This window comes from Lipophrys pholis (genome assembly GCF_963383615.2).
Source record: "Lipophrys pholis genome assembly, chromosome: 18".
NCBI classification, from domain to species: domain Eukaryota; kingdom Metazoa; phylum Chordata; class Actinopteri; order Blenniiformes; family Blenniidae; genus Lipophrys; species Lipophrys pholis.
Window position 1 is genome coordinate 23,982,788 of NC_137646.1, and position 26,459 is coordinate 24,009,246.

Here is a 26,459-nt window from a genome sequence, read left to right on the forward strand (position 1 = left end):
AAGACTTGGTCTGATTGAGCGGTCAGTTCCTTCTATCTATGGAGACGACGAACAGAGCACTTCGGTAAGCTGTATATAACGCTAAAAAGTGTGATGATAAGACGTCCCTGTCATTGTTTTGTTAGCATTAGCAGTTGCACCGTCTTCATATGTTAGCGCTGTGTGCTCGTTTTAGATTATAATGTAACTTCTGTGTTAAATAGTCGTTGTAATACAGGCAGTATTGTAGTAGTGGGCATGGATGGAGAAGTTAGTGTAAATATAGTAACACACCATTGCGTTACATCCATATGAAGACGTTGTTCTGTAGGTGCATCATCGTCATTTTCATCTCGCTCTGCCGGGTCCGACTCTGGCTCCAACATGTATGGCTGGATGGACAAATCTTCCGTTGTTGACATTTTGTAAATAATGTGTGAATATAAAGTTTCTGCGCCGCTAGATAATTGTATCTGTTCTATCAAACTACAAAGATGGCCGAACAGGGTGTAGTTGAACCGAGTGTCACCTCTGCAACCTGGAGAGGAGGAGGGGTATGAAGTGTCTCATTTGCATTTGAAGAGACCGCCCCAAAACGAGTTGCTCTCAGAAGCGCATCAGAAAAGGGGTTGAAAAGGGGCCTGTGGAGCTCTAATAATGAGGAATTCAGACCCAAGCATTGCAGTTTCGCGTTGTATAGACCACAACTGTATGATTTATATGTAAAAAGGAAGGATTTAAAAGCATGATATGTCTCCTTTAAGTCTACGGGATCGCAGCTGCCGCTAGGACTCCCCAAATATCAGACACAATCCGACAGTAGTCGCGGGCTAAAGCTCTGCACAACACCCGACCGGGTTAAGAACAATTTTTCCCCGGTCCGATCTTTCGTCTCAGACGCCCGGGAATCGCGTTGTTTGTGGACGTTTTAGGCAAAATCTTCGCCCGTGAATCAGTGACGGTGGGTGTGGCTGACACAGTTTGGCAAAGTTTTTCAATATTTGACGATACCGACGGGGTGCAGAGCCTGTCTTCGAGACAATCGAAAGGAGTTCCAAAGATTTAAATATTACATTGTGGATGTGGCAGAGGGCAAACCGGAGGAGGAGACCGGGTGCATAAAATCATACATGTTCAAAAAGAAGGAGCACCGCCGCACGTCGACGCACCGGATGTTCCCAACATTTCTCGACATTCAATGTTAAGAGAGAGTGGAAAACACCCGATGGTGCATAGCGTGTCAGAGATTACTTATAGACCATAATAACAATCTCTTAATCCTGTTTGCACTGTGAATTTACCAAATATACGTGTCAGGAAATTTAGAAAATAAACATTTGCGTTTCCTCTGGCCTTCAGGGCCTGGCACAAACAGACTGACGGTTGAAAAGGCAAATAAAAATAATGGAATATTTACTTTAAGATAAAAAAAAAAAAAAAAACGCCTCTTGGTATTTGCTGACAAAGGAACCAGGTAATACTGCTGTTATACAAGGCGACAGGCAGCAAACAGCGGTGTAATGGTTCGTTCTGTCGCTTCACAATCAGTAAACCCTGCACACGTTATTCCTGCCTTCTGTGTGGATTTCCTGAGCGTCTCCCCCTGAAGTCGACTACTTGACCAGTCGGCTTTGGCTTCATTGTCGTTTGAGATGTTGTGGAACCATGAAGATAATTAGGCGGGTGGCCGCAGACATGTGACTGCGTTAGTTTATTCTCCGTGGCCGATCTGTCTCCAGGGATTAAAGTGTGTTTGTGCACTTTATTTTGCGCCTGGGGTAAATTTAGGCTTTGTCACATATTTGCCTGGGAAACTTTGCTTGGCAGCTTGTTCATAAATCAACATCATTTCTACTTGACAAGCCCAGCAGACCAAAGATAAAAGCAATACTTCATTTTAATCTGGACAGCTAACCCATAATTACCTGTTGACATACAGTTTTTTTTGTTTTTGTTTTTTGAATAATCAGGTAGAAAATTACCATGAGCTCATGAACGACTGTGAGAACCAAACCCGCGTCCTTGGATTTCAAGCGTCCTCCCCCCACACGTGACTTGTAGCTTAAGGAGGCCGAGCGTGGCAAAGTGGAAAAAGGAACGGCAAGAAAATGAGTTGACGATGTAAAAACCATCAGGACCAATGTGAAGAGGATGATGGGCAGTGAGCTGGAGGAGGCGGCTGAAGAGAAATCAGCCAGCTTCCCTCAGTCGTCAGAAGAGTGTAAAAGGGAAATCCTCAATATGTGGAGAGTTAAAAAAAAAAATGTAATTTAATCTCAGTTAAACAGGGAATATGATTAAAATCACAAGGTATTTCTTTACAGTCTCACAGGAGCAGGTGAAGGAGTGACTGAGGACACAGGACATCTCGGCCTCCTTCAGCGAAATGTGACCCGATTCTAATGTATTTCACTCCATGCCTTGTTCCTATGGCTACGTTGAAACCGCAGGTCTTGATGCTCAATTACGATTTTCGGTGGGGATTAATTTTTTTGGGCGGGATCATTGGGCCATGTAGCTTTGGATTTTTTTTTCTTCCTCATTAATAAAACACTTCATTTAAAAACTGCATTTTGTGTTTACTTGTGTTATCTTTGACTAATGTTTGGATTTGTTTGACGATCTGAAACATTTGCGTGCGGGAAAACGTGCATTAAAAAAAATAAGAAATCAGGAAGTGGGCAAACACTTTTTCACACCAATGTATGTTTTATCAATATTTAAATGGTGCAGAGGCCATGAATGAACCGACTCTGATTGGCCAGAGTGCGAGGTCCCGTTTTAATTTAGAATGAATTTTTTCTAGTTTTACACCATTTAAATGAAGTGCACACATTTTCACTCTGAAAGACTATCATTGCCACATTTCAGTTGTATTAATTATGTTTTTCTATTCTGTCAAAAAAGTAACTTCTACTCTGAGTACATTTTATTTGAGCTACATTTCTAGACTGGTTCTTTTACTTGTACTTTAGTAAAAAGTTTACTTGTTCCACCTGTGGGCTTAGCACACAGCCCTGAGGGACTCCAGTGCTCGCTGTCAGGAGTGATGATGGTCTCTAATCCCTCTTCAGGTGCGATCGCTGCTTTCCCAGGCTACGCATTTTGGAACTTCAAAGAGGTGCTAAAAATATAGATTTTTATTTTTTGTTATCTCATGAAAATACATTATTTGGGGTATTTATTTGGTGTCATCTGCACTTTAAATAATTGTACGAGAATTGTTCGTTAGCCTACGGTGCTAGAATGTTTGCCCTTCGTGCTCTACCCTTAGAGCAGTTTTGTCACAAATTTGCAAAGTGGACTTCAATTTGCAAATTGTAATGGCACCACGGGAGCCGACAGCAAACATGTTTGCACAGCTCAGAAGTTTATAAAAAGGAAGTTTGGGAAGCAAGAATTCACCTGCTTCCAGTCGACAGTCTGAGCTTCTCAAGATCATTTCTACTTGACCTGGAACGTCAACTTTAAGGTAGCTGCAAATCTTTTCTTTCTCTTTACATTCATCCAGTCGTATTCTCTGCTGTATATGTTGTTGGAGGTGTGTTTTGGGAATACTTCATGTTTTTTTTTGTCGTTTAGAAAATGAAGATCTGCGTCGTGTTCCTGATCTTTGCACTTGTGTCTGCGCTGGAAGCAGCACCAGTACAAAACAATGCTGCAGTAAAGATGGGTGAGTAGATGATATTGATCTGGAAGCGCATGTTGATGAGTTATAGGCTTCACGAGGGAAACACCGTCACTCCTAAAATGAGGATCATTCATTGGTTGTTTTTGCAGTATGAAGCAGCAGCATTATGTTATGGACTTAAACTCTTTATCTGTATCAGACACAATGAGTAAACACATCTGTTTGTAGTGTTTAGTTGATCTTGAAAGACTCTTTCATTGGATGTTGGTCATAGTGACATTATTTCAAGCTCTGAACATAAGGTATAAGAAGCACCGTTCTGACATTTAAACATTTTGTATTTAACCATGCACGTCTCATTTCCCAAACTCCCACAGCTTCTGATCCTCTCCAGGTCGAAGCTTCTGGAGATGAACCACTGGGGGTCAAAGCATGTGTAGATGAACCACTGGGGGTCGAAGCATCTGGAGATGAACCACTGGGGGTCGAAGCCTCTGGAGAGGAGCCACTGTGGGTCGAAGCCTCTGGAGATGAGCCACTGTGGGTCGAAGCATCTGGAGATGAGCCACTGTGGGTCGAAGCCTCTGGAGATGAACCACTGTGGGTCGAAGCCTCTGGAGATGAACCACTGGGGGTCGAAGCATCTGGAGATGAACCACTGTGGGTCGAAGCCTCTGGAGATGAACCACTGTGGGTCGAAGCATCTGGAGATGAACCACTGGGGGTCGAAGCATCTGGAGATGAACCACTGTGGGTCGAAGCATCTGGAGATGAACCACTGTGGGTCGAAGCCTCTGGAGATGAGCCACTGTGGGTCGAAGCCTCTGGAGATGAACCACTGGGGGTCGAAGCATCTGGAGATGAACCACTGTGGGTCGAAGCCTCTGGAGATGAACCACTGTGGGTCGAAGCCTCTGGAGATGAACCACTGGGGGTCGAAGCATCTGGAGATGAGCCACTGTGGGTCGAAGCCTCTGGAGATGAACCACTGTGGGTCGAAGCATCTGGAGATGAGCCACTGTGGGTCGAAGGCTCTGGAGATGAACCACTGTGGGTCGAAGCCTCTGGAGATGAACCACAGTAGGTTGATGTCGATGAGCGACGAGGTGCTGGCTGATGAGCAGCTTCACATAAAAAGGTGTAACTGCAGGGGATTCATGTTGTCAATATCTAATCCAAGCAGGAGCTTCAAAAGTTTAATTTTGATCAATTTGATCTGAAGCAAAAGTTTTCATCCAAGAGTTAAAGCAATCTTTAATAGAGACCCTTCCTGACTCTGAGCGTGCAGCATTTGTCAACAAATTCAAATGAACTCAGGCTTCATTTTTATGGATAATTGAACAGACATTGAATAAAGAAAATTTCTCCAGCATCAAAATGAGCTTTGTCCTTTTGTGGGTCCTGACGTCGTGTTCCAAAACTGTCACATGTTGATTCCGTCTCCCTTAAGATGCTGTTCTGATCAGAAATCAGGTGCGTCAAGGTGTTTAAACTAGTTTCAGAAGCATCACACCGTCTTCATTTCCTGCAGGTCTTCAATGTTTTCCACAAACACTACACTATACTCGTCTGTTGTACACGCCACAGGCTTGTTCAGGGTCTTTAAATATTGTGTCATGTACTCCTGGTTCAAACTCTGAATCGTATGCAAATCCTTTAAACACACAAACACACATATGGTTGAACAATTCCTCAAGATTCCAAAACCTCAGACATAAACAGCATCAAAAATACCCCATAGAATATTTACAATGAATGTGAAATGGTCTGTTTGGAGGCCGCTGCAGAATTCACAATAAATAATCCAGAAGTCAAGAGAACAAAACGAGTTGTTTGGTTCCTGTGGTTAAAGTTGTCCTGCATGTTTTAGGGTTTTTGTTTGTTTTGTTTAAGTGGTTTTTTTTTTACAGTGTTTTAAGACAGGCAAACATTGCCTGAGCCCCCGAGCAGACACACTGAGTCAATGGGAGAAGCCAGTTGTTTAAACGAAGACAACCCCACTGAAGGTGAAATGACGATAATAAAATATATATATTTTTTCCATTCTGTTTGAAGTAGTTCTGAATTGGCCCCTCTGGTTTCAACCGATGTGAAGCAACTTTTTCTACCCAACAAGATATTAAAGGAGAAAACAGAATAGCAGAGGAAGATAATGATGGATAAACGGGGAGGAAAACACTGAAGATTTCACTTTTTAAAATCAGTCATTTTAAGTTTTATTATGAGTTGGTGGGACTAATATAATAACAGGATCGAATAAACCAAATTTTATCCATTTTAACCCAAGTTATGTCTTTTCTTGGCAGTTTTGCTTTTCAAAAATGCTCTTCTTCTTCTTCTTCTTCTTCTTCTTCTTCTTCTTCTTCTTCTTCTTCTTCTTCTTCTTCTTCTTCTTCTTCTTCTTCTGGCTGTGACAGCAGTTTGCGTCCATAAAGCTGCATTACCGCCATCTGCTGGTTCTGTGTATCAACATTGATTCCTGCCGGTCTTTTTCGACCCTGATGACTGTTTCCCATCTTCTTCTTCTTCACTTGGGTTCAACAGTAGTTGGCGTCCGTGGTTACGCTACCGCCCTCTGCTGGTTCCAGTTCCAAGTTGTTGTTTTTTTTAACAAATAAGACTTTATTTATCTCAGCTCATGTATTTACGGGTTTGTCTCCTACCAGCTTTGCACATTTACAAACTGAAGTAGTCTGATAAAATGACTGGCTGAGTGTTTTTTTGCGCGGGAATCAAACTCCAGATTCAACCTTTGGCTCGCTGGACACAGACGACGGAATCGAAGCTGTAAAGGTCGTTCAGTGTTTTTATTTATCGGTACAACATTAAGACAATCGATGGGGCTTCTTGTGACGTCATATTAACAAAGTAACAAGCAACAGAGACGTTTATTATTCCCGCCGGTGTTGATCCCTCCCTCCCTCCCTCCCTCCCTCCCTCCCTCCCTCCCTCCTCCTCTGACTCACCTCCATCAGACACCTCCATCACATGGACCCGTGTGCATACAGCTTATGTAATCTATACATACAATCTATTTTAACAATAGGTGAACAGAAAAGTGCTGTAAATTCATGCTACAGTGCTGCGCTAAGTCAAAACCTACAAGTACTCTCCTGTCTGCCCGCCGACGTGGCGAAACCTCACCTCTCTTTACAGAAGACCTCACGACGGAGGGAAGTACAAGCTTAACCTTTATTTTGCACGACCACGTCAATGACCTGAAGTCAGCGTGACGCCACTCGGACTCCCGGTAATGGTAATCATTCAAACGACTAATTAAGACTGTTATTAAACTGTTATACATAATCTCTATGCGATGCTACAATTCCATGTGTGTTAATGGTCGTAAACATTAACCTCGTACAACACATTCGACGGGTAAAATGTACAGATGCGTCCTATTGTATCTACATTATACAGTCAAATACTAAAAAGTATTAAAAAATAGTTTATGCTTCGTCGGAGACGGATGACAGCTGTCGATGGAAAGTCGGCCTGCGGGCGTTCGGTAACGTAAAACATGGGTGTATAAAAGTGGCCCCGGATGAGGGAACGCAGTAACGTGGCCCCACGACGCGTGACTTCAAACCAAAGCGTCACTCGACGGTGGAATGGAGGGAAAACAAAATAAAGTGCGGCTTGTGTAGAAGAGTTGGGATGACAGTCGCTGCAGATGAGTCGAGGTTAGGAGACAGATGTGAGGGGGGGGGGCTGATTTCTGATGGTTGAGTTCAGCGCAGCGAGCTGGTGGGCATACAGTCACACAGAGCCCTCCTCTCCGCCCTCAGCACCAGCGTCTCCGTCTGAAACAAGGAGGACAGAAAGAGCACAAGACTCTCAGACGGACAGATACGATCGTCCATATGACCCACGCAGTCGATGGACAATAACAATAATGGCGGCCTCCACTGTCGGCGTTCTCACATTTGTTAGTGTTCGCGGCGTATTGTTCTCATGTCTGTGTGGTTTCATCACAAAAACTAACAACAGCACCCACTAGTGGCCCAACGGGCCAACTACAATGTTTTCAAGCATTTCTGCCGTTGCCTTGTAAACGGACATCGTTTTACAAACACTGGAATGTAAACACAAATCTTTTATGAAATGAAAACGCAAAAACAATGTTTGTTTTTTTTCCCCTTTGAAATGTTAATGTTGTAAACGGGTCCCTATTCGCTCATGGAAGCATGGCGGTTGCCGTGGAGACGACAATGTTTTCCCGACATCCGTACACCCACTTGAGTCAACCTGAACGGCGGCCTGTCGAGTCGTTTGAGGACATTCAGGACGACAAAACATAATATGTGAATTAATATAGTGAAAAGTCTGTCTGGTATCAGAACGCAGGATTCCTGCAGTCCCTCGCCCTCATCGTACGGCTTTAATGCTAATGCTAACTCGCTCGCAATAATGAAGCTTTAAAGTTTCTCGCCGGCTTCACGCACCGTCGCCACCTGTTTAATTTGTTTGCGTTTGCAACTGCACATTCTCTATTGTCAAGGAAGCAGTGCCGCCCCCCCAGTGGACAGATCGGGAACAGCGGTTACTTTTATCATGAACTTGCATCTTGTTGTTTTAAACGGTGCAGGGCCACGCCCACAGGCTGGGGTTGAACGTTCCTGGGTAAAGCAAAGCCGAGATAAGCAAGAGAAAGCCCGAGCATGCTAATCCCGCCGCGGCGTTCACTCACCCGGGCGTCCAGGTTGAAGGCCGTCTTCTTCAAATCCTGCAGCGCCCTCTGCATAAACTCAAAGGCATGACAGTCCACACAGGGACGACCTGGACGCATGAGACAAGAGTTCAGAAACACGTACGCAGATTAAGATTTATGGCATTTCCTGGGCGTTCGATGGCGTAAAATTCACATATTATCTGGATTACGTGTTTTAAATGAAGCCAGATTTGTAAGAAAGATGCATTTGTGGGATGAAATGCAGAGTATGAGGGTTGCGGCAGGAAAGTTTGCCAAATCTTCTCTGCCCACTGACTTAAAGCACAAAAAAGCGTCATGTTACTCGACTTTTAATCACTTTCGAATCCTGTGAAGATCACAAATACCAAACAGAACACTCCGGTATCTGTATTTCAGAAGGCAATTACAATATGAATAGTCAAATATTAAGAGATTTCAGTAAGTTTAAAGCTGATTTCTTGAGCAAATAAGAATATAAAAGCAAAATGTTACATTTTCACTGTTGGATAAAAGAAATGCTTAATAAAATTCAAAATATGTTAATATGCATTCCCACTGTGGACGTACTGTACAAGTAAAATATTTCAATCGTGGTACTGTGTGTGTGTAAATTGCAGTTAAATCTCATTGCGCACGTTCTGCTTACATGTCTTAGATTGGACTTAAGTATTTCGTGGAATTGTGGTAGTTTGTGAATGGTGCTAATACTTATGTAGTAACTTATGTATGCATGAGCATAATTACAACTTCCACATAAGTCAGAACTCACAGTGGGAATGGTCCTGAATTATAAGTATTTTCCAGTTAAGTATGTGGAAGATTATAATAGTAATAATACATTTTATTTGAAGGCGACTTTCTCGGCACGCAAGGACACCGTACAGTCGTACATTTATATGTACATCAGCGCATTAAAAACATCATGTGGTAGAAACAGTGCTCAACTCGATTAAATATTGTGAAATTTACTTAAGACGACATTGTTCTCGAGCGCTTGAATAGAATTACATGATTTGATTTCCCTCAAGAACAAACGAAATAACATGGATATGAAGATTATTGACTGTATGAGTAAGATTACAAATTTTGATTAGATTTTTTTCTGTGTGTGTGTGTGTGTGTGTGTGTGTGTGTGTGTGTGTGTGTGTGTGTGTGTGTGTGTGTGTGTGTGTGTGTGTGTCAGAAGGCCCCGTTTCACGCGCAAACTCATTAAATGACCTAGAATCCGCGCTGCGGGACCTCCAGACATCACCGGCCTGCGTAAACACACACACACACACACACACACACACACACACACACACACACACACACACACACACACACACTGTGTTCGAAGCACCTACTTTCAGCGGGGATGACAGTCCCGGTCTCCTGATCCGCCTCCACCGCGGCGACACAGAGGAGCTGCGCCGCCAGCACGAGCACCGCGGCCGCCTGCACGAACCACCGGGACGCCATGGACGCGATGCAGCGAAACCTTCGGCGTGGAAATAAACATTCAGCGCTCGTGCACGGATACGAGCGCAATCAAAAACAACGTCTACACGGCCGCCACGTAATGAATCAAACCAACAACTGATGCGCTTTGTGCATTAAAAAAAACAAAAAACATCTTTTATAACGTTCGTTATTAAAGCCCTATAAACGCTCGACTCACACGTACTGTGTTTATTTCCCGTCCTTTGTGTGATACAGAGAAATGACCTACCGTTAATTAGCGACGATGTTTTGCTGAAGCGGAGGAGAGAGAAGATGCCCACCGACACTGGTTTATGAGCACCGAGCCAGTGCGCATGCGCCTAAATCATCCGACTCGGGAGCAACTTCAAGACAGATTTACACTCAGGTATCATCATAGATAGATAAATAGATGGATAGATAGATAGATAGATCATTCCCTCTGTTCCCAAGATGCCTCATTTCTAATATGTTCTAATAAATCATAATAAGTGCAGTGAAGTTAAGTCAATAATATTAATTTATCCCCCTAAGCGAGTGTAATACAAGTGTAAGGGAGACACACTAAAAACAAACCCTCCCCACAGTTTACAATTGTTTTTTTTTATTAAAAAAGCCTTTCAAATAGAATATAATGGGTCATTGTTTTAAACCTGCAACTCCTATGCTTTGGCAGTAAAGCTGCTTTTATCATTTTAATGTGTCCATATCGCAATTGTAATGAATTTAATGCTGAAAATGTTTGTTATTATTTTGAGTTTCTCCGTAAACTTTATTTATCATGATTTCCTCTCAAACTCATTTGTTTTTCCAAGCATAAAAAGTCATATTTTAGGAAAATAATGAGACTTTTAGGGGCAGACAGTGAACAAGAGTAGATTATTTTGCACTTTGGTGTCTGCGGGATTTGTATTATCACTTTATTAACAGAACAATACGTGAAGAAGTTATAAAGTGTGTGTTTTCCAGGTGACGTCCAGCTGTGTATGCGTGTGTGTGTGTGTGTGTGTCTGTGTGATTGAGCTGGCTGTGGTTCACTGGTGAGAATCGTCCCCCGCCTCGGTGTGGGCGGGGTCCTGACTGTTTTCTTAGGTAGCCCGTTAAAATGCCCGAACTCAAAACACTTCTTTTTCCAAGATGGCGTCGATGAAGGACAGCGACACCGGCCTGTGGCTTCACAACAAGCTGGGATCCACGGACGAGCTGTGGACGCCCCCGAGCATCGCCTCCCTCCTCACCGTGTCCGTGATCGACAACATACGGCTCTGCTTCTCCAGCCTGTCGCCGCCGGTGAAGCTCAAGCTGCTGCTCGGGATGCTGCATCTCCCGCGGAGGACCGTGGACGAGGTGGGCTGCTGAGCCGTTAGCTCCGCCGTTAGCCCGGCGGCTTTCTGGCTCATATTCTCGGCGGGGAAATGTCTAAAAACTCCGCTGCGCTGAATTTAAAAAATCCCTCAACCCCTACGAGTTGTTACTCTACTTGTTAGAAGTCTGTTTTATTAATAAAATGTGTTAAAGTCGCCGCGGCGAAGCGGTCGTGTGTCGCGAGGAAAAAGCAGAGAGCGGCGGTTGTTGGTGCGACAGTTTGTCCCTTCAGCAGCTCCTGACACTCGGTTAAAGTTTCCTCCGAAGATTCGTGACTCCGCGGAGAATTTCCCTCCAAACAACTCAGAAATGTGGAGCAGCTGCGGCGGGCGACATTAGTCTGGCGGGTCCCGCACAGACATTGTGGGCAGGGCGCAGGACGGCCGGGTGAGGGAGCGGGGAGGGGAGGGGCGGTCCCACGGCCCGGGGAGGGCGGACCCCGCTCCCGGTACGACGGGGCGGGGAGGGCGGTCCTACAGCCTGGTTCCCGGTCAAACAGCCCCGGTGAAGCAGCTGGAGAGCGGTCCCTTGTGTGGCGGTAGTGGCAAGACACCGAACCTGAACCTATTCCCAGTGGATGTAGTGGTTGTGCCACACTGCAAGATTTACTATCAGTCTGCTGAGGCCAGTATCCACGATACCAATACTTTCTAATATTCAAGGTTAATGCATCATCAAAGTGCTAAAGTTGTGCTAAACACCTTTCAGTGTTTTTAAATGAATTTTCCTCTGGCTTAATGAGGCTGGAAGCCGTGTTAAGGTCACGTGTGAACGGACTCTTAGGATTACCGGTGAGCCTCACATGCACGTTTTGGGACTGTGGGAGGAAACTTGTGCTTTAATGCCAAGTTTCATGCAGTCTTTAAAATAATCACAAATTTTCTGTTGCTTTATAAGTCATCACATTGTCATAAGTCAACAATTTAAGTCAATATGACTATTGACTATCGGCCCCAGGAGGAAGAAACAGCAGTCACAAAGTCAGTTTAGTGACGTGTCATTGGTGTACAGTTATCACGGTGCTCCTCCACTAACATAACGGAACCCCGCCTCTCCTCCCAGATGAAGGAGGCGCTGTCGGAGATCATCCAGCTGGCGACGGTGGACTCGGAGCCGTGGGTGCTGATGGTGGCCGACATCCTCAAGTCCTTCCCAGAGACGGGCTCCCTCAATCTGGACCTGGAGGAGCAGAATCCTAACGTGCAGGACATTCTCGGAGAGCTCAGGGAGAAAGGTTGTTCTTTTTTGGATTGTGTTGTCATGTTGGCTCGGTGCCAGCGAGAGCAGGAAAACACTCCATGTACATATTTGTCTCAATATCAGGGGTCCTAAACGTGTCCCCCCGTGGGACAAAACCCTGGTCCGATGATGTTGAATCACATCAGAAATTTCTGATTTCTCATTATTTTCTTTTTACTAATCAAACTGATTGATCGGTGAGAAGTCTGGGACGTTTGTTTTTTGTTTATTTTTTAAATCTCCTCTTCCTCCTCCTCCTCCTCAGTCAGTGAATGTGAGGCGTCCGCCATGCTTCCTCTGGAGTGCCAGTACCTAAACAAGAGTGCGCTGACCACCCTGGTGGGGCCGCTCACTCCCCCCGTCAAACATTTCCAGCTCAAGAGGAAGCCCAAGAGCGCGACGCTGCGAGCCGAGCTGCTCCAGAAATGTACGTTTTCTTTTTTTTTTGTCTCTCGCTGCGACGACGTGACGATCGACTGGTTTTGTTTTGGTTCAGAGTCGGAAACCGATCGCTTGTTTGTGTTTCAGCCACGGAGACGGCCCAGCAGCTGAAGAAGACCGCCGGAGTGCCTTTTCATGCCAAAGGGAGAGGACTGGTCAAAAAGATGGACACTACAAGTGAGTTTTACACACACACACACACACACACACACACACACACACACACACACACACACAGATTGGTCCATTAAGTGGTGAGAGGTTCCAGTTAACGGCGATGTCTGATGTTTGGATCCTCAGCTCCTCTCAAAGGGATTCCTAAAGCTCCGTTCCGCAGCCCCCCCACCCCCAGCATGTTCAGCCCCCCCAGTAACCGCACCCCCATCGCCCCCCCGCGGACGCCGCTGCGCAAAGAAAGAGGAGTCAAGGTGAGTCGCTGTTTCTGCTCTCGACTCGTGTCGGCCACATGCTTTAATGACTCAGCGTGACTGAATGAGACTTTGTTTGTTTGTTTGTTTGTTTGTTTGTTTGTTTGTTTGTTTCAGCTGTTAGATATTTCCGAGCTGGACATGGTCGGAGCCGGAAGAGAAGCGAAGAGGAGGAGAAAGACTTTGGGTAGCGACGTTTCACCGGCTGTCGTTTTGAAGAGGTTTCCTGACGAATGGGTGATGCTTATGTTGTTTTTGTGTTTTTCGACGTAGAAACGGAGGCGGGAGAGAAAGCGGCTAAAGAGGAAGCGGTGGTGGAAAACACCACGCCCGACTACGCTGCCGGCCTCGTCTCCGCACAGGTATTTCACCTCCGTCTATAGAAAAAGGCGAGAATTTAAAATATCAAATCCACAGAATGTTTCCTGAAATCTTCCGTCTTCCTTCCTCAGAAATTGGGGGCGCTGAACGAGAATCCTCTTCCCTCCACGAGCTACCTCCCCGCCACGCCCAGCATGGTTCCCTCCTCCTCTTACATTCCCAGCTCCGAGGCGCAGCCAGGTGAGCCTCGCCGCACAACGCCGACCCTCCCTCACGCCTCGCGTCGATTGAATTAAAACTCGTCCTTTCTCCACCAGCCAACGCCGGCGGCTCCGCTCGCGACACGCTGCAGGCGGCCCGCCAGCCGGAGGAGTCGGCCACGGCGAGCGCCGGCGCCGCCTTGCCGGGCCAGTACAAGCAGAGGACGCCGATGTACAACGCCAGCACCACGGCCAACCCCGCCACGCCCACGTCCCCCAGCACGCCGGCCTCCACGCCCGCCAGCAACGGCCCCGCCGCCACGGCCACCGCCACCCAGCCGGAGACGCCCACCCAGCCTCCCGGCACGCCTCAGACCCCGACGCCGACGCCGGCCCCCACCGCGCCGCAGCCTCAGCCCAAGAAGAACCTGTCGCTCACGGTAACGTGCAGGACGCCGGCGGCAAAGCGCTCCGGCGGCGGCGGGGCGGCGCGTTGAACGTCTCTGCTGTTTGTGCCCCTCAGAGAGACCAGATGTACGCCGCCCAGGAGATGTTCAAGACCGCCAACAAGGTCACCAGACCCGAGAAGGCGCTCATCCTGGGCTTCATGGCCGGATCCAGAGGTGAACTTTGTGTTTCCTCCTGTACTTTCAGTCTTTAGTGCAAAAACACACGAATATAAATCTGAATTCTAATGTAAGAAAACTTTATCAGGATATTTTTCATACTTAAAAATTTTTTTTTACATATTTTCTTTTGCAAATTGAGCAATTAAAAAAAAAAAAAAAAATGCAGTAAACTTGGAAACTATCGTGCACTCATCTTGTTCTACAGGTTTTATTATTATTTTTTTTAATTTAGTGGGTGCGGCGCTTATTCAGGCGCGCTCAATAGTCCGGAACGTACTGCTGAGACTCTTTAACGGAGCCGCCGCGTGTGCTTGGTCCCGCAGAGAACCCGTGTCCGGAGCAGGGCGAGATCATCCAGATCAAGCTGAGCGAGCACACGGAGGTGCTTCCCAAAGCCGACGGCACCGGCAGCACCACCATGCTGGTGGACACCGTGTTCGAAATGAACTACAACACAGGGCAGTGGACCCGCCTCAAGAAGTACAAGCCCATCACCAACACGTCGTGAGGCGCCGCAGACCCCCCACCCCCCCCCATCTCCCCCGGGTTCTCAAGCCATGTTTACACACAGATACAAGTATTTGCATTTGGGCCAAAACGGGAGCGCCGGGAAGGTCAGAGGTCGTCCTCCTCCCTTCTCCTGCAGCGCCAACATGCAGGAGATCAATTCTGTATCTTTTCCTCTTTTCTTTTGGTTGTTTCCTCTTTTATTGTTTTTTTTACGTCTCCTCCGGATGGCGCTGTGCTCAGGAGGGGGCGGAGCCGCACCACTTGATTCTGCAGCGTCCGTACCGACGAGCCGTCTGTGATCCTTCTGTACACCGGTGGCGTTCGCAGCTTCTTCTGCCGTTCACAAGTGTTTTGTGACGATTGATGGAGGCTGGATAGTTCCGTCTGGAGCCTTCTGGTAGATGTTCCACACATTTTTTTTTTTTTCATCCTTTTTTCAAAAGAAGGGAAGAAAATAAAAAAAAAAGACTCCAATGAGGTGTTTTCTATTCTTTCTTGTGTTTGGCTGCTTCTGCTACGGCTCAGTGGTGAAGTGGTTCGCTCTCTCGCCTCGCAGCAGCAGCAGTGTGTCTTGAGTTTGCTTGAGGCTCGAAGGTTCCTCGGTAGGAGGCTCCTGGTCCTGGTCCTGAAGCGTGACACTTTGGTTGTTTTGTGTGTCCGTTTACACGACGCTGCTCATTGTCACTGAAAACACAACTTTTTGAAAAACGTCCCATCTCCATGGAAACGGTTTAGAAAAATACAACTTTATGGAAAATACTCCGTCTCCATTGGGAACAGGAAGACGCAACTTTTCAAAAAAAAAAAAAAAAAATGCACCGTCTCCATGTAAATGGGACAGCAGAGCTGTTCTGGAATGCTGCTACTGAGCATGTGCACTGCGGCCGTAGGAAATGGTTGTTCTGCACATGCTCAGTAGACCTTAACGGTTGAGTGTCATGACTCCCCGTCCATGTTCTCCAGGGACTCGTCATTGTTAATGTTTAAAGCGTGTTGTTCTCTTGTGTGTGTGTTTTTAAACCAACGGGGGCCAACCACATTGTTTTGTGTTTCTGAAGTTGCCGTGGAAACGGGCGTCAATATCAAAATGTCACATTAAACGCAGAACAAAGAATCTTTGCGTTTTCGTGTACGACACAGAAACCAGCTGAGAAACGTCATTCATGTTTTCTTTTATTAGCTTATTTTTTAGAAATTATAAAATGAAATCAAGAACAAAAATATTGTACATTTCTTCTTAAAGCTTTTCCTCACTTGAAAAGAAACGACAAAATTAAAGTCACACTGAACCGATCGGGCGATTTCCCCCCGTAGTGCAAAAGAAATCTCAACTCTCTAGTGGACGAAGGCGCTTCGTGCTCCGGCGGGGACGTTTGGTCACGGCGTGTTGTTTTTCACATTACTGGGAGCGTCCTCCGGGGTCCCTCCAGCCCCCGAACGTCTTCTCCAGGTGCAGAGCCACGGCCAGGGTCAGGTGGTCCTGCAGCTTCCCAGCAACCACCTGCACCCCGAGGGGAAGCCCCTCCTCCCCCAGCCCCAGAGGACACTGGGTGACCGGCAGCCCCAGGATGTTGATGACTCCTGGGAGGAGGAGGAGGAGAATATCTGATGAGGTACAGTTCATCTCTTTTTCATTCAGTCGGGACTCTGCAACCTTCCTGACATTTTGGTCGTTTTCCACCAAATTTACTGAGGTGAAGTTTTTTTATGTTGCATTTCTTAAATATTAATTACAATTCAGCTGTTTTTGTAGCTGATTTTAGAGATTTCATCCTTCTTTTGACAGTTTTGACATTTTAGAATAAAAGAGAAATACTGTATTAATCCCAGAGGGAAATTCCTTTCAGCTTTGCTCCACAAAGAATAAATAGAAAGAAAGTAGAGTATGAAATAAGACAGGATGAGTCATTTTAAATAGTATGTACAAGGTTTAAACTGACTAATATAAGCAGAAAAGATGAGATTAAAACACAGAAACACTATTTACAGGGAGGAGTTAAGACTTAATCTCTTCTAAGCAGATTCATTATTCTTTTTTCCCCCCTTTTAGATAATCTAGTAATTTTAGCTGTTTTTTTCTTTTTAATAATTGTGCCTTTTTTTTAAAAATTATTTAAAAGAATCAAAAGTCATTTTAAATGACTGGTGTGTAAATAAGAAAAACTTTGTAGGTATGATCTGAAAGCGTCTTAGAGAGCAGGAGAAACAGTCTGGAGGGAAACCACTAGAGGGCGCCAGCACAAACTGAAGTGTGTGTGTGTGTGTGTGTGTGTGTGTGTGTGTGTGTGTGTGTGTGTGTGTGTGTGTGTGTGTGTGTGTGTGTGTGTGTGTGTGTGTGTGTGTGTGTGTGTGTGTGTGTGTGGACTCTTCTTTTCCAGATCAATACAGACATTGATTATCTGATCATTGATCTCTACCGGAGAAACACTGAAACTCTTGTTTTCATGAAGAACAAAGCATCTTCTACATGTAAACAACCTTCAGGCACAACAAACAAACATCCAGTGTCAAACGAGGATTATTGATGCTGCTCGTCTGTCCTTCCTCCTTTTCTTCCTTCCTTCTCGCGTTCTTTTCTTCCTTCGCTCTTTTTTCCTTAAATATACTAAAGAGTCACTCATTCTATTTTACATTAGAGGCACACACACACACACACACAGGAAGTGACTGACCTGTGTAGGCGAAGTCGAAGGGCCTGAAGAGCGGGTTGTGGTGTTTGGGCGCCACCCTGGGGTGTGACGGGTAAAGAAAGACGCCGTCGGCTCCCAGCAGCTCCTCCACCTCCTTCTGCAGCTTCTCCTTCTGCTGGACGATGAAGGGCGACGGTCTGGAGCTGCGGGTCATCTCAATCAGGCCCAGGACTGAACACACACACACACACACACACACACACGGCTTCAACACAAACGCCAGGAAAGCAGCACCAGAGAGCGTGTGATCTTACCGATGGCGGCCATCGTGTGCTCCGACCGGCCCACCATCCACTTCAGCAGCTCCCACAGCGGCCACGCCGGCCGGCCCGGCCCGCCCATCAGCTCGGCGAACGGCCGCGGTGGCTGAGGAGAGACGACGGTTCATCTGAAAAACGTCAACTTCCTGTCCGGGTGCTTTCTGCACGCCGTAGTAACGCCGACCGGCGCCGGCGCCCCCCGCAGCACGCTCAATTTAAATAAACACAGACGAAAACGAGACCTCCCTCCAGCGTTTGGTGAAAGGTCGGTACCAAGTCCCAGGAGAATGTGGACGGGTTGTCATGACTCTTACTGTCTACTGAGCATGTGCAGAAGAACTAAACGAACGGCCCTGGTGAGCATGCGCAGTAGCAGCATTTTTTTTTAAAAAAACTGCAATTTCCTGTTTCTCTCAAAAACTCACTTTGCCGTCGGCGCCCGGCAGACCCATGTAGGTGTTCCAGATGGGGAAGCCATAGCGGAGCTCGGGGAATCGAACCTCCCTGACCTCCACGCCGAGGTCGGCCTCCAGACGTGCGACCACCTGCCGATCACACGGGGGGGGGTTAAAGGACCTGGAAAACGTCCTGGACGTTTACATGTTTGTGAGTCTCGGGCCGCACCTTCCTCTGGACGGCGACGAGCTCCCGGCTGACCGGGAACGTGAACGGGGAGCCGCCGTCGTGCGGCACGGTGAAGAACCGCAGCTTCCTCAGGTCGACCTTTGTGTTCAGGGACAACCTGCAGGCGGACGCCGCGGATCACATCACCGCTCGGCAGTTGCACATTAACAAAGAGACACTTTAACAGACGCTGGCTGGCTCAAGGTCCGTGTAAACAAGCGGCACCGGACTTGTCCCGGCCCGCCTCTCTCAAGAATGCCAACGTGGGGTAAAGGTCGCCGCGTGTCTCGCGGAGATCTTGCGCAACACCGAGCGGCAGCCGGGTTCTTACATGCTGGCGTTGGGTCCCGCCATGACCTTCAGCATCGGCAGCAGGTCCTCGGCGTAGCGGCACATCGGCCCGACGCTGACGTACTCGGCATGTCTGCCCGTGCAGGGAGGATGCTGGTTGTCCCGGGACACGACGCCTGCAGAACCAACAGGGATCAGATCCAGGGGCTGTTGTCTTTTTTTATATAAAAGGTGATTTCATTCAGACCTTTTTTTTTTTTTTTAAAGAAAACTGTGTTTCTTTGTTGGTTTCCACTGCAGAAAAACAAATGTTCCTATCCTCTACGTGTCGGTTTAATACGAGATCAAATGCAAAGATTCACCATCATAAATTAACAATAGTGTAATAAAACGTGTGGTTGTTACTTATCGGGCTCTAACCATTCCGGTATTAAGTAGCTGCGTTAAGTCTGTTTATTTTTTTATGCTTTTACAGGGAACGGAAATAAAGTGTTCAGTGTCTCTCACCTGGGGTGGTTTTATGTCCAAATATCCCGTTGAAGAAGCAGGGCATGCGGATGCTGCCCCCGATGTCGGAGCCCACGCCGATGACGGCCCCCGCCGCCCCCAGGATGCTGCCCTCCCCCCCTGAGGGCCAGAGCAACAGACAGGTGGCGCCAAAGTTTAATCTTATTAATGTTTGTTTTTTTTTTTGTTTTTTTTTAAACTTGAGCTGAAACTACCTGACGTGACTGAAAACAGATTCAAAACTTTTACTAGATTTATTTCAATATTACCGACCGTCCTGAGACGTTACATCTTCTATAAGAATAAAGAGATTTGACTGATTTCTGACAATATTACGGAAATCATGATCACATGTTTTTCCAATTGGACTTAAATGACTTGAGTCTGAGGGGAATGTAAACATGATGCTCCACAAACACAAATAATGACGTCAAAGTCAATAACTTGGCTAATCTGACAGATTAGACTGATATAAAACCGATAAATACAGTTTAATATCATTAAATATGGAAATTAAGATTTTTGTCCTATATTGATGTCGTGTAATCAAACTGGCATTTAACCGGATAAAATACAAATAACGTCAGTATTTCATAGTTTTGATCAGAACTGAAGTTAAGTTTTTATTTCATTTAGATTTTTATCCCCAGTGACGTAAGGGGAGAGTAAATTTAAACTCGGAAACAACAAAACAGTCGTTTTCAACTTGATGCTAATATTTGATTCATCCAAGACGGTTTAAGAAATAAACCGTTTACGTTTCTGTCGTGACGTCAAGAAGCCAAACTGGCATTTGAAGGGTTAAATGGTCGTTTTGTGAAGCGTTCACCGATAACCCCGCCTCCTCTCTGTCTCCCCTCGTTGCCGTGCCGACCTGAGCTGCCGCCCGGTATCCTCTCCAGGTCGTACGGGTTGCTGGTGACGCCGTACAGGTGGTTGTGCGACTCGAGCCACATGCACAGCTCGCTGGTGTTGGTGACGCCCATCGGGATGGCGCCCGCCCTCTTCAGCAGCGCCACCGGCGGCGCGTCCAAGGTCGCCACCACGTCCCGCCGGGAGAGGAGGCCGGTGGTGTTCGGCATGCCTGCAGGACGGGGGGGGGGGGGAGTGTCACATGTTACATCAGGTACGTCACACCCACTTCAGTCCAGGAGCCTCGGAAGGGGTCATGTGACTTCTGCATTTTACCAAAGATTCTCAGGGATGATTTGTCTTCATCCAAAGACGGTTCCATTAGATTTTGAGAGCAATTGGGTCAAAGGTCAAAGTCATAAAAAGCTCCTAAACATGTTTTCATCATAACGCGGTCAGTTATGTTTCCATTGTTTTCAAACTGACGCCAGAACGTTCAGTTTTCAATTCCCTGTCCGCTGATATCCCACATGACAAGAGTGACGTCGCTACCCCGGTTAGCGGTCGCGGGTCAAAGGTCAAAGGGGTCACACGGAAATTTGTCAACATGAAGCAGTTGAAACGGCCAGGACAAATGATGGAAGGAGTGGTGTGGTGGAGCAAATAGACTTGTCGTCTACTGGTTTCCATGGCGACAAATGGGTCGTTGGCAATTGGCGATTTCCGTACTAGCATACCGAGTTGGCATCGCCGGCATGTTAGCCGTTAGCTCAGCTCGATACTAAGCCAGTATCGATGTGTGAAACGTGACTTGTTGCTATGGAAACGGCTCAGCTACCAGGTTATGGAGAGGCTGCAAGGCTTTCTGGGAGATTTAATAGTGCCGTTTCGCAGTTTGGCGGGATTTATTCGTAAACGTTTAGCCGTTAACGTCACGTAATGTAACCGTTTGGTCCTTCTATGACGTCACATCTTCCCTGAAAATTTCATGCAATTCGGGTGAGTAGTTTTTGTGAAAAATTTGGTCAAATACAAACTAATATAAAAAGAAATACACACAGGATTAAGATCCTTTAAAAAAATAAAAAAAAAACACCACCGTATATAAAGTTTAAAATCCACTACAGCTTTTTATACTTTCTTAAATCCACTCGAGAAAAGAAGTTCAGTCGGTACCTTTACACAAGTATTTCTGCTCCTACTCGAGTAGTGCGAGTACTTTTCGTTACGAGGAAGCAGCAGGTGAGTTACCCTGCAGGGAGAAGGACTCTTTGACAGACAGTGGGACTCCCAGGAAGGGGAGCCGGTCCTCCAGCACGTCCTCCCCTCCGCTCTCCTCCTCGATCAGCTTGTCCACCAGCGCCGCCTCCTGGAGCGCCGTGGAGAACCTACACAGCGCAAACTCACTTTATCCCACAAATACTGCTTGATTTTACAGAGTATTTTACTTTTACTCTTTAAGCTCCTACAACCCCCAATACTGTAAATATCACTGTAGTATTAGTTGTGTCATCGATTAAAACACGAGAAGTTTTACTTCTTTTGTTTTGTATTTTTCACACTTTAGCCAAAAATGTAAAAATCTTTCAAAGATATTTAAAAAAAATTTCTTTTAAAGTATGAGCTCTTTGATAATACACTCTAAAATATAGGAAGTCATACTTTTTGCGTATGTGTGCACTAAAACTGCACACAAGTATGTTAAAACCTCTTTATAATGACACTTTTACACTGAATTTAATAATCCTGTGTATATTTACTCGAGACACCAGCCTGGTTTTATCTATAGGCGTAATTAAAAACCTAATACTGGCGCATTAATTGTTATTTTTACACTTTAATTGCTAAAACATTTGATTTTATTAAATATTTGAACATTTTGAGATTTTGTGGTTTTGATTTTTAGGACTTGTAGGCTGAAATGATAAAGAATACCCAAAAAAATAAAGTACTTTATGTGTACTAAATATGAAATATGTGTAGGTTTTGGAAGCTTTTCAAATTTCAGTCTGTGTCGATTGAATTAATGTCGGCGGTGAAGCTGCTCGCGGCTCCGTCTTGCCTGTCTTGGACGACGGCGTTCAGGAGAGGGTTAACTTCCTGGATCCTGTCGATGTAAGCCTGCACCACCTCCACACTGGACACCTACACACACACACACACACACACACACACACACACACACACACACACACACACACACACACACACACACACACACACACACACACACACACACACAAGGATTAGTTACTCACACACATGAAAAACAGGTCAAACTACCAGAAGTGGGGGGAACAAATTACCCACAACGCACTTTACTTTAAAACTGAAGTAAAATGTCACAATGAGTATTATAATAATGGTAGAAGTTCTAAATTTAAATGCTTTAAATCTATTTAAAAAAACAACAACACTGCATTGTAGTTTGATGTTGTCTGGTGTTAATTTTAAATAATTCTAAAATCCTGTTGATGAAAATAAAATGTAAAAAAATGTGGATGAGATGTTGCCACACTTCAAATTACTACTCTAGTAGTAGTGAGCTCAGTAAAAGTAGAAAAATATTTGGAGCTAAATTTCAGGACCAAGTTAAGGAATGTAACTATACTTGGATTTGAGTACTATGATTGATCACATTGTACTCATTAACAAGTAAAAGTACTGTTGATGATGTTTTGAACTTGAATATTCGTAATTGTATTTATCTTGTATTGCAGTACAATTGAAGCAAAGTAAAGAGTCGTACTCTTCGGGGGTTATGAAACTAGATGTGTCCTTGGTAAACGGTTCCCAGCAATGCGAGATTTTAATTTAAATATTAATTTTAAAAACGTGCTGCTATCTGATTGGGTCTAAAACGGGCCTGCTGTGTTTGTCACACACACATTAACCATCACACACACTGACGGAAGCTGCAGCGGGCAGCCGCGGAGCTCCGCCGGCCGGCTACACACCTCTTTCCTCCGGATCTTGCGGGCGAGCTGCGTCGCCGACTCGAGCAGCAGCGGGTGTCGGACGGGCGGAAGCCTCTTGCCGGACTCGGCGGCGGACTTCCGCGGGGACAAGACGCGGAAGAGCGCGAAGAGGACCGCGGTGAACGCCTTGAAGAGCCACACCTGGAGCCTCTCCACGCTGCTCAGAGCCATGGTTTGACCGGGATGAAGAGAGGCGGAACGAGGCCCGGAAGGTCGTCGGCTGGTTCGGCTGCTGTGAGCGTCGCGGCGCACCGCCCGCTCGAGCTGTTTATACCCCGAGTGAGGCCGTGAAGCTCGCGCAGGGCAGAGAGGCTGCGGCGGGAACTCTCTGCATGCTGCAAATAAAAGAAACTCAATTCAATAAGTCGGTGATGCAGAACATAAAGGTTTTTTTCCTCGTCATTCACAATGCAGAGCTTAATAGAGCTTCACCAAATATAAATGATTTAATCCTCCAAAGGTTATAATAATTATGAAGATTACACATCCACACACAGTATGTATACTTATGCATGCGTTCTACAAATGTATTCTTAAATTGTTTTTTAAATAAAATGGCTCTCAAGGTTTGATTGACTCTACAGAAAAAGTGTGAAAGACTAGTCCAAGGCCAAAACCAAACCAGGGTCCAATGCAGCTCACACTAGGTCTTTTTTTATTTTATATATTTATTTTTTAGACCATGAATAAAATACATTAATCTTAAAGGAAAGATGCTTTGCACCAGATTTATCTAAAATAATAGTAAAAACATTTACTATAACAAAAGATATCTTATTCCTTTACACTTGAACAAACGGACAACATACAAATGTTTTGGGCTATTTATAGATTATTAGTCTGTTATTTTACTGGTTTGGCGCACACCAAGTCAAACTGGTCAAACTTCAGGATCTTTCCTCCACATCTCATTTCATCTATCATTATTTATTCATTAGGGCACTCTGAAGGGGGCGGGGAGGCGGAATAAAACAACTTTGTGAATTTATTATAATTTTTAGGTTGAGTTTAATTTTGAAAATCCTAACCGAAAGCTGTTTGACTTATTGCTGAGAGCTTTCCTCTGATCCGAATTTGCCGCCAAATATAACCGGAGTTGAACTGTAATTAAGATTTTCACCTGAATGACCTCCAGGACGTTGTAAATCAGCTATTTAACACTTTTATTCAACTATTTTCACCGGATGCTCTGACTTAACTTGTTATGTTACGAAACGGTAAAGCCTGAAAGTCAACATACACTGCATTAGTACACGTTATTTGTTAGAATACAAAGTTAGTTTAATGAACCACTTCATCTCTGACATGTTCATACAAGAGTGCTGCTTAGTTGTTGTTTTTTTTAAAGTGATTTAAATAGCATACAAACACTACAAATACATTACTGTAATTATTTACTCTCTTTATAGGCTCTTTTCTGATTTAATTTGCCCCAGTTCCAAGCAAACGTTGTTAAAAACCACTCAAACGTATTAATCTCGAAGTATTTTAGTTATTTTCAAAACTCCTTGAACTGCAATTTCACAGAAAAGAAATTTATTCAGTTTATTTGAATATATCAGCAATCGAAGCACAAACTAGTCAATAGAAACTACACCATGGTGAATAAATGTAGGAATAAATCAGGATTGTAGGTTAAAAAGATTCAATTATTTCTTACAAACATGTAGAATAAAAGGTTTTAATATGAATTCAAATGACAGACTCACTTGGTGGTTACTTGTGATTGTATAAGTTTTACTTGATAAAAGTAATGTGTACAAAATACACACCAAAGTACCCATAAATTACTACTTAGTTCCAGTAATGGGGGTATATTTATTAGATGTGATGGAAATATCAAATAACTAAGTACCTTTACGATGAGAAATAACATTCTAAACGTTTAATCTGCATGTTTGTAGCCTATGAGTTCATCTTGACTGGACCAGATCGGTAAAATAGTGTCATAATAACCTTAAAATTCAAACTTTAAAGTTTTTCTTTGTAATGTAAAACATGATGTAAACGTTTCGTATTTTTACAAAACCAAACAATTACTACAGAAAATGATTAAAATCTCAACATTAAGCCAATTTTAATGAAACCTTCTGGTGGAAAATACAGTAAAATGTTTAAAAACCCTTTTTCCTTTAGCTGTTGCATTATGGGTGTTTTTTACAAACTCACCCTGACTGGACGGCTTTGAGGCTAATGCTCGTTTTACTATCTGTCACGGCAGCATCGCTGATATCTCAGCTCGGGGTCTTGGTGTTGGGTTGTGTGCACTATTCTTAAAAAACTAGTTTATTTTTTTAAATTCCATTTTATTAAAAATTTTGGACCATTTTCTTGGTGATTTGGCCGGATTAGAGCCTCTTGCAGGCCGGTTGTGGCCCACGGGCCTCATGTTTGACAAAATCTCACTTCTAAACAATATAAATCATAAAGAGGCTTTTTTATCTCCAATATGAATATAAACAGGAAGTCCTGCACCCTCCTGGAAGGAAGCAATTTTCTCCAAAACATCAGAGAGACAGACAAGACTGTGGGAAATATCAGCATGTCAGCGTGAGGATATGGACTATAGATTGTTTATAACAATTTTAAAATTTTTTATAACCATTTAAGGCTGTAGACGAGAATAAATGTTGATGTGGCTCTGTAGATACACTTAAAAAAACAAACAAAAAAAACTATACTTGGTGTGAATCACAGATGTGAGTGGACCGCAGCTCAGTGTGCAGCCACTAGAGGGAGCCACCGTAAAAGAAAGAGGCTTAAGTCTCATTAAACACACAGAACATGTAGAAGAAAGAAAGAAGGGGGGGGGGGGGGGGGGGGGGACAGAAAGCGCCTCTGCAATGCAGGTCAGTGGGTTAGTGGAGGATCCATACTGTCTGCTGCTGGTTCCCTGCAGCACTGCAGCAGCTCCACAGCTCGGTTTGGCAAATAGTTCCTCAGGAAATAAGAAAATGTTGTTCTATTATTTAAATTTGCAATTTTTTATTTATTGGAGAACAGGTGTCAGGGAATTAATATTTTAAAATACAGACATTTATAGTTATTTCACTTGATATTTAAAGATACTTTATGTTATAACAGTACTGCGACCTTCAAATTTCACAATTTGTTTTTATGGTGTTTTTTAAAAAAAAATTTGCTTGTTGTATTTTGAACATATTTGAACTTATAGATATTTTTCAAAATTATTCAGAGAAATTACATTTATAGAGATTTTAAAAGCAATTAAATCCCTTTAACGGCATTCTCGAGGTGAATTTTATCCATTAATAAGCCGCAATATATACAAAATATTCAACGGATATATTCCAAAATGACAAACTTTCAGTTTTATTATCGACATGTTTTATTTAAAAG

The 26,459-nt window shown here is 44.6% G+C and overlaps 3 protein-coding genes across 4 annotated transcripts; 1 reads left to right on the forward strand and 2 right to left on the reverse strand.

The window, feature by feature from the left end:
- Window positions 1–6,401: 6,401 nt before the first annotated feature.
- On the reverse strand, window positions 6,402–10,101 carry nicol1 (NELL2 interacting cell ontogeny regulator 1). Its single transcript, XM_080486669.1, has 4 exons — window positions 10,015–10,101; window positions 9,650–9,783; window positions 8,301–8,389; window positions 6,402–7,413 (listed from the first exon to the last, which is right to left on the reverse strand). The coding sequence occupies exons 2-4, from the start codon at window positions 9,762–9,764 to the stop codon at window positions 7,342–7,344; spliced, it is 276 nt and encodes a 91-aa protein (XP_080342795.1). The 5' UTR covers window positions 9,765–9,783; window positions 10,015–10,101; the 3' UTR covers window positions 6,402–7,341.
- Window positions 10,102–10,782: 681 nt separating this feature from the next.
- On the forward strand, window positions 10,783–15,693 carry nelfa (negative elongation factor complex member A). The gene is made up of 11 exons (XM_080486668.1): window positions 10,783–11,111; window positions 12,192–12,363; window positions 12,634–12,795; window positions 12,897–12,986; window positions 13,110–13,237; window positions 13,355–13,424; window positions 13,511–13,599; window positions 13,690–13,798; window positions 13,876–14,198; window positions 14,282–14,381; window positions 14,711–15,693. The coding sequence occupies exons 1-11, from the start codon at window positions 10,902–10,904 to the stop codon at window positions 14,893–14,895; spliced, it is 1,638 nt and encodes a 545-aa protein (XP_080342794.1). The 5' UTR covers window positions 10,783–10,901; the 3' UTR covers window positions 14,896–15,693.
- A 355-nt stretch (window positions 15,694–16,048) lies between these two features.
- On the reverse strand, window positions 16,049–23,398 carry faah2b (fatty acid amide hydrolase 2b). Of its 2 annotated transcripts, none has more exons than XM_080486146.1 (11): window positions 23,079–23,398; window positions 22,184–22,266; window positions 21,373–21,509; window positions 20,144–20,353; window positions 19,270–19,389; window positions 18,803–18,938; window positions 18,472–18,589; window positions 18,273–18,392; window positions 17,842–17,953; window positions 17,570–17,758; window positions 16,049–16,478 (listed from the first exon to the last, which is right to left on the reverse strand). In XM_080486146.1, the coding sequence occupies exons 1-11, from the start codon at window positions 23,268–23,270 to the stop codon at window positions 16,297–16,299; spliced, it is 1,599 nt and encodes a 532-aa protein (XP_080342272.1). In that variant the 5' UTR covers window positions 23,271–23,398; the 3' UTR covers window positions 16,049–16,296. The 2 variants fall into 2 exon arrangements, with proteins under 2 accessions (XP_080342272.1, XP_080342271.1); XM_080486145.1 differs by having other exon boundaries at window positions 20,099–20,353; window positions 23,079–23,371.
- Between the last annotated feature and the right edge of the window lie 3,061 nt (window positions 23,399–26,459).